Source organism: Equus asinus, chromosome 22 (assembly GCF_041296235.1).
Source record: "Equus asinus isolate D_3611 breed Donkey chromosome 22, EquAss-T2T_v2, whole genome shotgun sequence".
NCBI lineage: Eukaryota > Metazoa > Chordata > Mammalia > Perissodactyla > Equidae > Equus > Equus asinus.
In genome coordinates this window covers 64,138,188-64,153,724 of record NC_091811.1, presented here as the reverse complement: position 1 = coordinate 64,153,724, position 15,537 = coordinate 64,138,188, and the positions used below count along the sequence as shown (strand labels likewise).

General features: G+C 41.8%; 1 protein-coding gene across 4 annotated transcripts in view; it reads right to left on the bottom strand.

The window, feature by feature from the left end:
- SRGAP1 (SLIT-ROBO Rho GTPase activating protein 1) overlaps positions 1–15,537 on the bottom strand; it is a 258,624-nt gene that overhangs the window by 126,544 nt on the left and 116,543 nt on the right. For all 4 annotated transcript variants that reach the window (XM_044755489.2, XM_044755491.2, XM_070494908.1 and 1 more), the window contains 2 exons: positions 4,819–5,014; positions 33–195 (listed from right to left, as the gene is read on the bottom strand). In XM_044755489.2, the coding sequence (XP_044611424.1) occupies positions 33–195; positions 4,819–5,014 (359 nt within the window). The remainder of the gene's footprint in view (positions 1–32; positions 196–4,818; positions 5,015–15,537) is intronic.

The window sequence follows — 15,537 nt, the reverse complement described above, 5'->3', positions numbered from 1 at the left end:
AAGGCCACTGCGGCAGGATTCACAGAGTGTACCTTTTTAAACATCCTGGTGGAATCCTCACTGATCTGCATGAACCGCATGATCACGTTGTTCAGGTAGATGTCGCTCAGGGTGGCGTGGTCTTTGCTTTCTCTCCTCACTTGGTTCAGCAGCAGATACCAGCAGTTGACTGGAGACAACAAGTTCTGGTCTTTCCTAAGAAGGGAAGAAAGACAGAACCACCGTCAAAGTCAAAGCTGCCAGTGAGTGCGGGGAGTCACCACGGCAGACCAGGAGCCACAACAGACGGCTGCTGCGGCTGTTCCCCCTACCCCGGGCATGGCTCATGCCAAGACACTCGACAGCCAGCAGAACCGCCTTCCAGGCTGTGACGGCACAGAGCCAGCAATTCCCTAGGCGTGGAGGGAAACACTTGGACCAAGAACATCCCATAAACTCACACTCCTGACAAGGGTCACGGGCCCTAACACACACAGCACTCGGGCACGCCTTCAGCCTGACATGCCCATCGAAGGAGCAGGGTATGTTTACACACAAACCTCCTGACTCCTGTCTCACAGACAGACTGTGGTTTGCCAGCGCACACAAAGTCGGCTTTGAATGTTCAGGCTGTGGTTGGAAAAGAGAGCTGGCTAGGTATGCTGTCCACGGAACACAAATTTGAGGGTTATTTATTAATCCCCTGATACATAACCTCCAGCCTCCCCAAAAAGTGTTCCCAGGAATAAGAACGTCATAGCCTTGTCCCAGGGCTCATAAACAGAACCAAGAAGTCTGCTGGCTCGTGACTTATCACATGTCCTATTTAAACCCATTAAACTATTGCAGATTTGTAACTACACCTTGCTTTGTTCTAGATAATAAGGCTAAAGGTGAACAGAAACCACGAAAGATGACTTGTAAAAGATCTTAAAGAACAACTCTGAACAAAAACAGTGACCAACTGGGATGTTACTGCTTCCAAAAAGGAAAAAAAAAAAAAATCAAAGTACAATGTTTTTTTTTTTACCTTACAATCTAACTGTAAATTGCAAAACGGCACGGAATGTTTATCCTAACTCAAGGATACTGGCGCCCTTTTATCAGACGTGTTATCCTCCCATTACTCATGATCATTTTGACTCTAAATATTAGTTAAATTTGGAAAGAAATCATTAAGTCGAGTCTTTCTGTGATTAAGTCCTGCAGATTCAGGCTTTAACGCTGCATCAAGTCGAAACCCTCTGAGAAGAAAGACGGAGTAGAGGACTGAAGTGGGATGGGTGTTGGGAGAACTCCTGATCCAGGGTCCTAGCACTGTGCCCGTGGAGATGCCCCCGTCCTCGCGCTGGCACACTGGGAATCACACCCCATCTGGAGAACCCGCTTTCTGCTCCGAGCTGTGGGGTGGGGGCCGTGGCTGCACGGCCGACAACTGGCGCTTGTCTGCCACACTCTCTCCACCGGGCCGAGGGGTGCCCTTCTACGTTAACTCTTAGTACATCCTTCAGGCTGAAGTAGCCCATAAATTCTCTGCGAACACTTTATACTTTTTCCCATCCTCCCTGCCCTGCCCATGGTAAGCATCAAATAACTGTTACTACAATCATTGAAAAAAGCGCATTATTGCCTTAATAAGTGATAATAATATCAACAACAACAACAATAACCATGGCAGCAGCTTTCATTCGCTGAGCACCTACCGGAAGAACCAGCACACACAAGTCAAGAGCAGAGAACACGGAGCTGTACTATCCAGGTTCGAATCCCAGAACCACCACTTCCTGGCTGTGTGATCTTGGCCAAATTATTTAAATCTCTTTGTGCCTCCGCCACTTCATTTGTAGAAGGGGTAAGATAACAGGACTTCTCTCATAAGGTTATTATGAGGATTATCTGAGTTACTATGTAATTTTAACGCTGACTAGAATGCCTTAGGTCTGTAGTAAGTGCTGTATAAAGTCAGCTGTTTTTAGCCAGCAGCTGGTCTAAAGACTTACACACACTCACTCCGCCTCATCCTGACCACTGCAGTTTAAGGCAGAGATTCCTGTATCCCTCTGTCAACGAGAGAACCGAAGCTTAGCGAGGGGCAGTGATCTGCGGAAGACCAAAGCTAGTATTAGAGTCTGTGAGTCCAGGGAGGCTGATCTGAGCCTTGGTCTTTCAGCCATGCAGTCGGAACCTTGGGCCAAGGATTGGTCCACACAGTGAGCATCCTCAAACTGAGGAAGAGCCAGACTCTACGGTTCAGCTTAAATGACTGGTAAGGTTCGGGTGCTAAAGGTTTAACACTTATTTGGTGAAGAAGACAAGGAATATTGAGTGCATACCCCAAGCCAGCTATCAATCACATCAAGGACTTTGTCATGTTTCTCACTTAATGGTCATATAATCTTATTTTACAAATTAGGAAACCAAGGCTCGGAGAGGTTGGGCAACTTGACCAAAGTCACACAGTAGAGCCAGCATTCAAACCAGGTCTGTCTGACACTTTAATAAAACCTGTCTTTGATTTTTTTTCCTAATCCTGGTTTGTCCTATCTTTAGACATTATCCATCTTATCTTCAGTCCCACATTCAATAATAAACTTATTCAAGTCAAAGGAAACTCCAAGCTGCTTATCTTTTGACAAAAACTAGTAAATAAACCAGGAGAAACCAAAAGCTGATCCACTAAGGGATCAGACTAGGGGGCACGGCCCACGCTGGTTCCAGTTCACAACCAATGACCAAGTGCAGAACACAGAAGACATTCAACAATGCTTACTGAGTGGGTGAATGGGCTGTCTTCTTATTTGCAATCACTTTAAAGAGGGACGGTCACTATAGTGAATATAGCACTGGCTCCCGTCTCCTCTTTCCAGCTCCAGTCTCCGTCAAACACATTTGACATTCGTTCACCCTGGGAATCATCACTAAGATTTATCTCTATGCTGGACCAACACAAGAGGTTAAAGTCATCCAAAAAAAAAAAAAAAAAAAAAAAGAACCTGAAACTAAGATATACAACTATGTACCCTGGGGGGATTTGGGGAGATAAAGCAAGGAAAAAAAAAAAAAACCTGGTTAAAATTTAAAAAAAAAAAAAAAAAAAAAGAGAGAGAGAGAGAAAGACCCCCTGTCCAGAAGAGCTCTGCATTTGCTTCTGCAAAAGTACCCCAGGGGCAGTTCTCACCCTACTTTTTATGTAGCCTCCACAGCCAAGGAAGGGTGCAAATGAGGCCGCTGGTGAAGGCCACGCTGGGCTTCTCTGCAGCCCTCTCATCTGGAGTGCAGGCTGAGAGCAGACTGCCTGCCTCTCTGCAGGTGGGCAGGGGTCCTCTGATTCACCACCTCACTGCCACAGGAGATGCTCTGGGCCTGAGTTTGGGCTAGGATGCAGTGCGATAGGGCTAGTGGTGGGGAAGCCCTCGGTCCCAACTCTTTACCCTGCACAACCCTCATCTTCTGTCCCCACGTGGGACCAACCCCCACATCGCTTTTCAGTTCCCTCTTCCTTTTTTGGCCCCTGGAAATTTCCCTTACTTTCCTATGAGTTCCATGATACATTTAAAACAATGTCGACTATGTTCTAATCAGCATTTCTGGGAGTTTTGTAGCAGAAGTATTTTTCAGATTACCTAGTCCTGTATTTCCAGAAATGAAAGACTGTGCTGCCCTTTTCATATCTCTGAAACATACCTATTTCTTTCTACCTCCAGTGTTGCTGGTTTATGCCATTACCGCAAGAATCCCCTCATGGTCTCTCTCCTTCGACTATATCTTCCTCCGGTCCACGATACTATCTATGGGCTTTGTCATCATTTTAAAATGCAGGTCTGAGCTGGTCATCCTTTACTTAAAACTCTCCAAAGGCTTCTCATGCTCTCAGGATAAAGTCCAAACTGACCAGTGTGGTCTACAGGCCTCAACGATCCCGCACAATGTGTGCGTGTACCTTGACAGCTCACCACCTCACTACTGGTTCCCACCGGAATACTTCCTGTTCCGCAAAGCTGCCCTCTACCCTTCCCTTCTGGCCCCTTGTGTATGACGTTCCCCTTGCCTGGTCCCCTCTGGTCCCCAGTCCTCTAGGCCTTCACCTATGTATCACTTCTTCCAGGACTTTTCCTTGACTGTCCATCCTCACTTCCCTATAAAATGGATTTCCGTCCGGTCGATGTAACGGCGTCCTGCGCTTACTCCTGTTGTAACGCTGTATATTCTATGGGAGTTGTCTGCCTACTTGTCTCTTTCTATCTCTTGGATTTAAATTATAAAATAAATCTCATTATCAGAAAAACCTGAATGTATTTTTTTAACACATGAAGTACAATATAAAGTTTAATTATACTCAACCATAAGCATTTTACCGAAGATTCTTGTCCTGAGTCAGTCTCAATTGCAATGATCACAAACATGATGGCTAGGGGACAGGGACTAAGCTTAAACAACCCTTATTGCTCATTTTCATGTACGATCACTACAGAAATCCTGAGGTCTCTGGTTGAGGAAGCAGCTCTTTTAAATGTGCCCATTCAAATATCTACCTGTGGTAGATATCAACTCCCAGGTTTTTTGTAATCATGAATTTTATAAACACACATTTTTTTCTTCTCATAAAGTTAATCACAAATACATATCTATTGGAAAGAGAAAAATATCGAGAGAATACTATTAGTTTAAAATGTGATAAATTGATGCTCATAAATGATAAATGCAGAGGGTTGCTTTTACTTATGGGGATCTGCCAATCAACAGCTTACCAGACAAAAGTGGAAAATTCTAAAACCAGTAAGGGTGGTAAAAGGTAGGATGTCACCTTGGAAAGGTGAATTTGAACCACGTCTCTCTTACTTGTATTGTTGATGATCCTTAGTGCTTCTCGTTTTTGCCATGAACCTTTCAGCTAACTTCTCTAGGTTCCGAGAATATTCCGTCTCAATTTCTGCTTTTTTCCGGAAGAAATCTTGGAGGTCCTGGAGAAGCTGAACTCGCATCTCCGTTTGCTGCTCCAGGCATTTCTGCTGTTCTACCAGTTGAGCTCGGATTTCTAAGGAGAGAAGAGAATCCATTTGATGATTTCACGAAAATGACTGAGGTGTGCTGGTCCGTGCAAGATGAAAGTAATGCATCCTATTATACATTTACCTCTGTATTGGACCTTTACGAGACTGTGGTCCAGGTTGGGTCTTTAAATAAGATATCTGCTGACTCTTTAAAAGAATGAGACAAGCTTCAGGAAAGAATGTAATAAATTAGAGTAGAAACATGGGTTGCATTTGCAATGCTACAAACATGCATGCAGTCATCAGGGAAAGAAATTGAAGCCTTTTAGATAACAATTCGTAACATGTGACATCTTTGAGCAGCTGAGCACATTGTAATTTTTTTCAACAGCATTTTTACCTCAACTATCCCTTTTGAGTTTGAAAGGCAAAAAAGTGAGCATCATTTCTTCCAGACTTCTGAAGCACCACACACCGCCAGTTGGCACACACAGACACTGACATCTGGGAATTTTCATTTCATGTCTAAATGTCTACTTTGTAAAACACATAGCTTCAAGTTTTACAGGGATGCCGTGCCTAAAAATAATTTCTTTCTATATCCAAATAATCCATTCATAACGGGGTGACGCTCAGATTCCACTTCAGTATGCTGTTCGCAGCAAAGGTCTTCACTTGGCCCTCACTTTTTATACATTGTGCAAACCAGCAGCCTTATCGACACGTATAATCCTGAAGAGAATCTTTTGACAATTTTAATGATGAGGAACGCGAAGCTTAGTCATCTAGTGATTTAACTGAAACACGAAAGCAAAAAGTGTGTCATGCAAAACCATCTGTAAATGACTGTAACAATGAAACGTGTGTGTTTTGGAAAATAAGATACAGTAACTAATAACAACTGAGCTGTTTTTGTTCTAAGACCCAGGGCTAACCTCCAAAGACAAGACTGTTCAGACTGGAAAACTTCTTTATTTCATTTTCCCCAGCGTCAGTGGATATTCCCCAAAAGTGAGGGCTGCATCTAATTCAGTGGTGTTAACAGAAATCAATGTCCAAATAACACCTCCTCAGTCTCCTTTTATTATTTTTCAATAGAGAAAGACTGAGCTGACGATATACATGCATATGCTTGACCACGTTTAATCAAGCTCATTAATAGCACAGTGGTGGGGCCGGCCCACTGATGCAGCGGTTAAATGCACGTGTTCTGCTTCGGAGGCCCGGGGTTCGCCTGTTCAGATCCCGGGTGCGGACATAGCCCCACTTGGCAAGCCATGCTGTGGCAGGCGTCCCACATATAAAGTAGAGGAGGATGGGCACGGATGTTAGCTCCAGGCCAGTCTTCCTCAGCAAGAAGAGGAGGATTGGCAGCAGATGTTAGCTCAGGGCCAATCTTCCTCAGATAAATAAATAAACAGCACAGTGGTGAAGTTCTGAATGGGGAGTCGGCAAATATGCTCAATATAATGATAGCTAATAACCATCGAACACTTACCATTCTACGCCTCACTGAAGTAGGTTCTATCATTACCCCCACTTTACAGAGAACAAAACTGAGTTTTCCGGAGATTCAATACTTTACGCAAGGACTTCAGCTAGCGAGTGGCACCCCTGGGGCCTCTAACCCAGGTCTGGCGGTCAGATTCACGGAACTTCTGCCCACCTCCCATCCACGCTGCATGTGTTGCGCGTCCACAGTGTGCCAGGCCCACATCCTGACAAAGAAGATACAACAACTAGGAACCAAGGTCTCTGCCCTCGGTGAGGTCAGGTCGCAGGCAAACCCTGGGGACAGCCTGCAGGAAGAGACGGAAGCACTGCTCAGACGTCCTCTCTTGGTTTCTCCACTTCTGGATTGGGGGATCCTATTGTTAATCCCACACAAGTGTGGTGAACACCAGAGGGACGACGTTATTACGGCTTTTAACTACCAGGAACAGCATCTGGTTTTTAGTCCATCAAAGTAAGTGTTTTTCAATACAGTATTATAATCAACGTGTCTGCCAAACTCTTTCCCCCACAAATACAGAACTATTTTTGTTTCATAAAGAAAAAAAAAAAAGATCAAGGGTGGGTATTTCTCATTCACAAATTCCAGTCAGTCTTTTAAGATGAAGTAATTTTAGCACATCTTGCTGTGCTAAGAGAAAATAAATCAATCGTCCTAGGCTGTCAACTAGTTTTCTCTGTTTTTCAGTCTTTTGGGTTTCTTTACAGTTGCCTTAGTGCCAAATAAGAAATAAAAGTGACTGAGAGTATAAATCTCATCAGAAGTACACAAAAATTATATGGGCTTCCTTCTTGGGTCTCATTCTTAGATTTTCTCCTGCTTGTTTCCTTCGGGATTTAAAATCAAGAACTAGGGAGTTTTGAGAAGGAGGACTCTCTTTCAACAGTTAAAATCTATCCTCATTTTGCAAGGAGTAACTGTTACTTCATGTTATCTGTAATTTTCCAGTCAAAATATGACACCAGCAGCATTTTCAATAGTGGAAATATGGAGGGACAGAACCTAGGGTATCATTGTGAGAAAATAAATTATGCTTCAAAAACTAGAGAAGGAAAATCCATTTCATTACCTCTTTAATTTCGAAAAGTCTAAGACAAATGAGGAAAAGATCACAAAAAAAGATCATAAGAAAAAGAAACAAATATAAAAGTACTACCATAAGAAATGCTTGTTAGGAAGACAAAACTTTTGGATTCCTCACACCATATCAGAGCTGTAAGGCAGCATAATACAGTAGATCACCTCCCCGCACGTATGGTATGGCTTTATTAATGTGACCTTCACGAGATTTGGGCTAACCTAAAATGGCACTGAAGAATTTAACAGATTGTGAAATAAACGCTTAGTCACATAAATCTTGGTCCATTGCTCAGAAGAGATGAAGGAAGCCTGTGGTGCACTGGTCCCCACACTGTATGAATCATGTGATGGGACCACAGGTGCCTACAGGGTGTAGCCCCACTGACATCCCGGGTACCAGAGAATCACTAGGGCGGCAACAGCTGAAAGCATCACATCAAGGAGTGATTTCTAGAGAATCTGTGAGTCTTGCTTCTGTTGAAGAGGCTGTAGCTTGCGTCCTACCTGCAGATTCTTTAAGGGCACTCTTCCTAGGCCCTTTATTAGCTTTCTTGGATTAGTATTGACCTGCATCTTTTTTTTTTTTTTTTTTTACAGATCTAAGCTGCATTTTAGTTTAGTGACCAAGACACTACTGAGCTCCTATTTTGTGTTAGGCAGGGTCCAAGGCACTGGAGTTACAAGTATTTCTTAGACACAGCTCCTTTTGGTAGGGAAAACAAATCCTAAACTGATGTTATCAATACACTGTGCCCAGTGCTATAATAAAGGAATGCGCCAGGAAGCTATGGGCAGAGGAGCCGATCCAGATCATGGAAGCGCTTGGAAGATATCAGACCCTACAGGATAAGTAGGTTACAAGATAAGACGGCTGCAACTACGAAGAAAGTGAAAAGACAACCCATAAAAAGGGAGAAATGATTTGCAATTTACATATCTATTAAGGAACTCCTATCTAGAATATACAAAGAACACTTACAACTCAATAACAAAGACACAAATAACCCAATTTAAAAAATGGGCAAAGAATCTCAACAGACATTTCTCCAAAGAAGATATACAAATCGCCAATAGCACACAAAAAGTAGCTCAACATCATTAGCCACCAGGAAGATGCAAACCAAAAGCACAACAAGGGGCCACCCCGGTGGCGTGGTGGTGAAGTTCGCGTGCTCCGCTTCGGCGGCCTGGGGTTTGCAGGTTCGGATCCCAGGCGTGGACCTAGCATCACTTGTCAAGCTACACTGTGGCAGCATCCCACGTAAAATAGAGGAAGATTGGTACCAATGTCAGCTCAGTGACAATCTTCCTCAAGCAAAAAGAGGAAGATTGGCAACAGGTGTTACCTCAGGGCCAATCTTCCTCACACACAAAAAAGCACAATGAGATACCACTTTGCACCCACTAGGATGGCTATAATCAAAAAGACAGACAATAGCAAGTGTTTGTGAGGATGTAGAGAAACTAGAACCCTCATATACTGCTGGTAGGAATGTAAAATTGTACAGCCACTTTTGTAAAACAATCTGGCAGTTCCTCAAAAGGGTAATGTACAGTAGATAAAGACTGAGCAAATCTACTCCTAGGTATATATCCAAGAGAAATGAAAACATATTTCCACACAAAAACTTACAGCAGCGTTATTCATAATAGCTGAAATGTGGAAACAACCTAAATGTCCATCAACTACTGAAGAGAGAAACAAGATGTGTTATAGCCACACAATGGAATATTATTCAGCCATAAAAAGGAATGAAGTACTGACTCATGCTACAGTATGAATGAACCTTGAAAACAGAAGCACAGGGCATGAAACTACTCACAAAAGACCACTGCTGGGCCACGAACATGAAATGTCCAGAATACACTAATCCACAGAAGCAAAGTACATTCGTTGTTGACTAGGGTGGAAGGAGTTGGGGAAATGGAGGTGACTGCTAAGGGCTGCGGGCTTTCTTTTTGGGGTGATGAAAACATTCTGAAAGTGGCTGCAGTGATGGTTACTAAACTGTGAATATACTAAAAACCAATGAATTGGACGTGCTACACGGGTGAGTTGTATAATATGTGACTATCCCAATATAGCTGTTAAAAAAAAAAAAGAATGCCGTATCACAATTCCATGAACTTTTGGTTGTTGAGACATTTCTGAGAATGATGATAAAATAGTAATAACAACAAAGTAACTCCTCATATTTCCTAGTACTTTTTAGTAGTTCATCAAACTAGACGACACAAACAGGCATGCACTTTAAAACAATGTTTTCACAGAACGGCACTTGCTTCAATGTTTTTCCTTCATCCCGAATTTATCTATAAACCTGAACAGTAAATGCACTTACTGGCTAGCATCATTTGTATATTAATTGTTACAATTTCTAACGGTATAGAAAAGATTTACCTACTAGAACAGCAGCAAGGGCTTGTCACCAGGACTCCCACACAACTAAACAAAGCAGCGCAACCTCTCGGAGGCAGAAAAATGCCGTCTCTGAGGAGGCTCTAAGCAGACATTATTTAAAGCCAGGGCAGCACCTATTAAATAATAATAATGGCTGTTTTAACAGGGCAAAAGTTTACTGTTTTATTTGAATGCCTATTATGTCATTTCTATTCTACCAGAGCATCATTACAGAATGATCAACATTAATAATCCGACAAGAATAATACACAGTGTGCTTTCAATCTACTCAATTAATTTGTAAAAAAAATTATTTTTGAAATAGTTCCTCTAAGCTATAAAAATTTGCTGACTAATACTTACCAAATAAATGGAAGTGCCTGGGAAAAGAGGAAACGAAGACATTTCTTGCTGTTGCTGTCACAAAGGGAAGTCCTAACGCTTAAAATAAGCTTGTGAGAGACCACAGGCTGATGCGTACTGCATGGAAAGATCGAGCGCAGACATGCTGGGCGTGATGCACATCATCATCCAGCAAAGAAAAACACAGTAACATTTCTAAAGCATCACAAGCCAACTCAATTATTTCATAGTCTTGTTTGGTAAGATTTTCTTATGATATCCAAAAAGCGTACATTCTCTTCGGATTCATCAGTACTTCTATCTAAAGCATGTAAGGCATCTTCCCAAATGGCAGGTGAGAGCCACTGGAACGTCTTTACGAGAAGAACCCAACGAGAGTCTAACCGGTTCCACCCACTGTTCACATGCCCATCGCTCACGGGAATCTTCATACAACCTTGAAGCCTCTGATTAGCTAAACACCAAGTACAAACTTTGGTGAAATAGGCTTTTTAGGCTAGAAATTTGGAACAAAAGAAATCCATAAAAGTGAGCTTTGACTTTTTTGGTGAATAGACAGAATAAGCAAAGGCCATTTTTTCATTTCACTACAAATGTGCCCCCAAGATTTATGTTTCTCTTACCCTCTGCATGGAGAAAATCAGGTGACATCAGTACAAACCCAGGTTGGAGTTACAGTGTCATCTGCTACAAGTCATGTGACAAGGGGCAAGTCATTTAACCTCTCAAAGTTTCATTCTGTAAAACGACAGTTCCATGTGACAAGGTCGTGAGAAGTGAGATGATATTCATAAAAAGCATGGTGCAATCTGTAAACCTCTATGAAACAGATGGAGATATTATTATCACCAGCATCAGCAGGCTTTTGTTAGAAAAATATTTATTGAATATTTCCTTGTGCCAGACTCCTGACTAGTGGCTGTAAACAAGAGACTGAAGCCTGGAGCCCCATCCTCAGTAAGGAGACAGACACTGCAAACAGACAGGGAGAGCTAGTGGCCTCCGGGCCTTAACGCAGGCATGGGGAGGAAGTCTCCATGGCTGGGCAAAGAGGCCTGCGCTGAGGAGGTGACCATGAGGCTGACTTTGCAGTCTGCTGGCAGACGCAAGGAGGGAGGGCGTTCCAGGCTGAAGCAGATGCACACGCAGGAGGTGAGAGAGAACCAGCAGAGCTACACCAAGTGCTTCTCTGCTGCCCAGACCAAACCCTGGATGGGGAGAGGGGCTAGCCATGGGCTAGGTCAGAAAGGACCCCATGGGAAAGGCTAAAGAGTAAGATTTTTTATTTTAGGCCAGTTTCCCAACCTGGCTTGATGATAAGAACCACCTGGAGTGCTTATTATAAATACCTGTGTCCAGGCCCCTCCGCTTGATATTTGATTTTGTTGGTCTGGTAGGACCCAGAACGGAGGATTTTTATTAAATACTCCCATGAATCTTTTCACTGGGCAACTTAAGGAAACATCAGCGAGGAGGAACTGAACAACCGTGAACAAGGAAGATACATAATCAGATTCGCATTCCAGAAAAATCACACACTAATTAAACAAATAAACGAAATGCTAAGCATCCTACACCTCATGAAATAATTTCCTTTGCAAGCTATATGGTCCCCCATTTGAGTTATGAATGACTGGGCAAAAGAAACCGACAGCAACAATAAAAACCCTCACAAGAATGAATGGTATCCATGTTTCCCTGGCCGAAGCTGATTATTTTAATTAGCTATGAATCACTCATTTCTGGCATCTGGTGTGGAACTAATGAGTATTTCTATTTAATCTGTTATCAGGGAGCCAAACCTGATTTTCAGGTACATTGTGGAGAAAGCTTTAGAGCTGTACTGCCCAATACACAGCCGTTAGTCCCACTGAGCACTGGACACATGGTCAGTCCAAACTGCGCTGTGCTCCAAGTATAAAACACACAGGATGTCAAGGCTCAGTAAGGAAAAAAAGAATGTAAAAGTGTGTCATTGATAATTTTTATATTAATTAACGTTAGAATTAAAAATTTTAGATATATTTTGTTATTTAAAAGATACTATTGGGGGCCAGCTCCATGGCGTAGAGCTTAAGTTCACACACTCTGCTTCGGCAGCCCAGGGTTTCACTGGTTCGGATCCAGGGCGCGGACCTGGCACCGCTCATCAGGCCATGCTGAGGCGGTGTCCCACATAGCACAACCAGAGGCACTCACAGCTAGAATATACAACTACGTACTGGGGGGCTTTGGGGAGAAGAAGAAGAAAAAAAAAAGAAGATTGGCAACAGATGTTAGCTCAGGTGCCAATCTTTACAAAAAGATACTATTAAAATTACTTTCACCTGTTCATCTGTTTCTTTTTTAATATGACCACTAAAAAAAATCTAAAATTAGAAACGTGGGCTATCTACAGGGCAATGCTTCTCTAGGACATGAGTGAATCAGCAACTAAGTTTCTCTTAAGTGGAATCTGGAGTGTGGCGTTCCCATCAGCAAAGGTCTCTGAAGAGCTGGCAGGCTTCAGTGGAAGACAGGACTATGGGTGAGGCAAACACGAGACTGAATCCAGAGCGTCAGGGCACCAGCTGCAGGCAGAAGAGGCGTGATGGTGGAGGAGCGACTATCGCAGTGGAATTCCTGTTTCCTCAACCGGAAAGTGGTCCCTAATCATAAGTGCCATACTCCCTTTCCAAAGGCAATGGAAGGCTTCAATGAGATGAGATACAAACAGACTTTCTCATTACGTAAAGCACTGCAGTGGCCAATTATCATAAAATGTGTAATGAAAAAAGAAAATCAGTTTTAGATTTGACAGTATTGACTACACAAAGGAAAGATGACGGGTCACCTGGGGTCATCATCAGTGGTAGCTTTAGAAGGGGCTGGCCCCGCACTGCCTTTAAAGAATACGTAGGATTTGGAAGGCTGTGCAAATTTGGAGAATGGAAATGAAGTTTCTTAAATAAACCAAAAATGATATTTTTGATACCCTGCCCCAAAAGAGTTAGGTTCTGGGGCATACATTTAGTACGACTGTACCAAATGCAACCTTCCAGGTTACAGCCTCACAGAAAATAGAACTCTCTAAAGTCTTTTTCTACTGTCAGATTAACATATTACCAACGTTTCAAGCAAACTCAATAGCACAGACATATGAAATCAGGTTGCTTCCGTTCTAAGATCAAAACCGTGGCCTCATCCTAGAACTCTAGAGATGATTAGCATATTTGGGGGTAGCAGAGGTATGATAAAACCTTTTGGAATAAAATAAAAAACTATCATCTCAGCAGTTAATCCTCATTGTTTTAGATGTGAAAGTAAAGTCAATTTCAGAACATTTCTGACACTAAAGAGAAGCTGTATCCATTTTTCTATCCAAGTTTTTATTATAACACCTTCCTTTGAAATGATGTTAACCTCACTATTATTTTAGAATAGGAGCTTACTACAGAATCATCAGTTTTCATAGCTTTTGAAAACCAAACATTCTATTTCAGCTTAGATAACATTTTCAGGCAAAGTACAGAAAATAAATTTGCAGTTTTTTTTCAGATGAAAGCTAGTCAGGATAAAAGGCAATAAATTAAGGTGATCAATTATGGCAGTTTAACTACATTGCAGAAAAGGCCAGTTTAAGGAAGTACAGATCTGAATGATTCACTATAGTGCTCTTATTTGGAATGCACAAGAGGCAGGGTTTCATTAACTTCCCCATAATTAAGCAAGGACATTTAAGACTGTATTAGTAGATTGATTTTTACTACTAGCAAAAAGGCAGTGTGCAGAAATCATTGATCTGTAGAGAGTACAAAGATCTACATTTCGGAACGGCTGTGTTACTGACAAAGGTTCAAGACGCTTTCTAAACACTGACTTTCTTTCCTGATATAATTCAACAGGAAGTCTCATGGACCAAAACATAAAATCTTACACGTGTTGTTCTCTGAGTAAGGTTTAAGAATGAAAAACTTTCAAACTAGTTTAAACCTTTTTTGTACTGAGTTAATTGCAAATTGAGCCATTCTCAAATTAAGGCTATTTCCTACGTAGTAGTAATTACAATTTTAAAGTGTCTGCTATACCACAGTTGAACCTCTCAAGCAATTTACCATTTGTATGGAACAAGAGAAAATTTAGTGAGTTCCTACTAGGTTCCAGATCCTGTGATAAGTGCTTGATATAGGTGAGCTCATTTAATCCTTACAGCAATCCTGTTATGCAGTACCTCAATTAAGAGATGAGGAAAGTGAAGCCCAGAGAAGTTAAGTATTTTTTCCAAAGTCACACGATTAGTAAGTATTAGAGCTTGAATTCCCATTCAGGTTTGTCTGACTCCAAAGCCCGTGATACAAAATTATACCGTTCAACAATTACACGTAGAGTGTAACGGCACAAAGCAAAAGCAAGCCGAAGTGCTCCCAGCCTGGCCTTCTAGATAACGTGTCAGAATGTATATAGATGCTGTATATAACTATTAATGTAGCAAATAAAAGTTTAAGTGCCAAGTGTCTAGCATCATTTGGAAAAGCAAAGATTACGTCTACCATTTAAAGTAAGAAAGCCAAAAGACGAGAAAAAAAAGATTCAAATATTTTTTAAAAACTAGTTAAGTGGTAGGGGCTGGCCCCGTGGCCGAGTGGTTAAGTTCGCGCACTCCGCAGCAGGCGGCCCAGTGTTTCGTTAGTTCGAATCCTGGGCACGGACATGGCACTGCTCATCAGACCACGCTGAGGCAGCGTCCCACATGCCACAACTAGAAGAACCCACAACGAAGAATACACAACTATGTACCGGGGGGCTTTGGGGAGAAAAAGGAAAAAATAAAATCTTTAAAAAAAAAACAAAAACAAAACTAGTTAAGTGGCTAATGCTAATTCCCTAGTATTTCCTGAATGTCATGACTTTATGGGAAACTATGTATTTAGGTCAACTGCTTTTGTTTTAAAATTATTATTGTACTATTACTTATTATGTTATAATTACTGTAAAGTTTTGAATGAAACAGATTATAAGTCCCATGAATACACAACATCATATGTCTAAATTTCCCTATAGTAGTTAATAGATAACTATCTCTGATGAATGTTTGCTTCAGTAAAGCTAAGTTATCAAAATGCTTAGTTATGCACATATGGACTTAGACCTAAATTTTGCTAATTCATAAAATGATTTTCTTTTCTTTTCTCTTTTTCTTGAGGAAGATTGGCCCTGAGCTAACATCCATG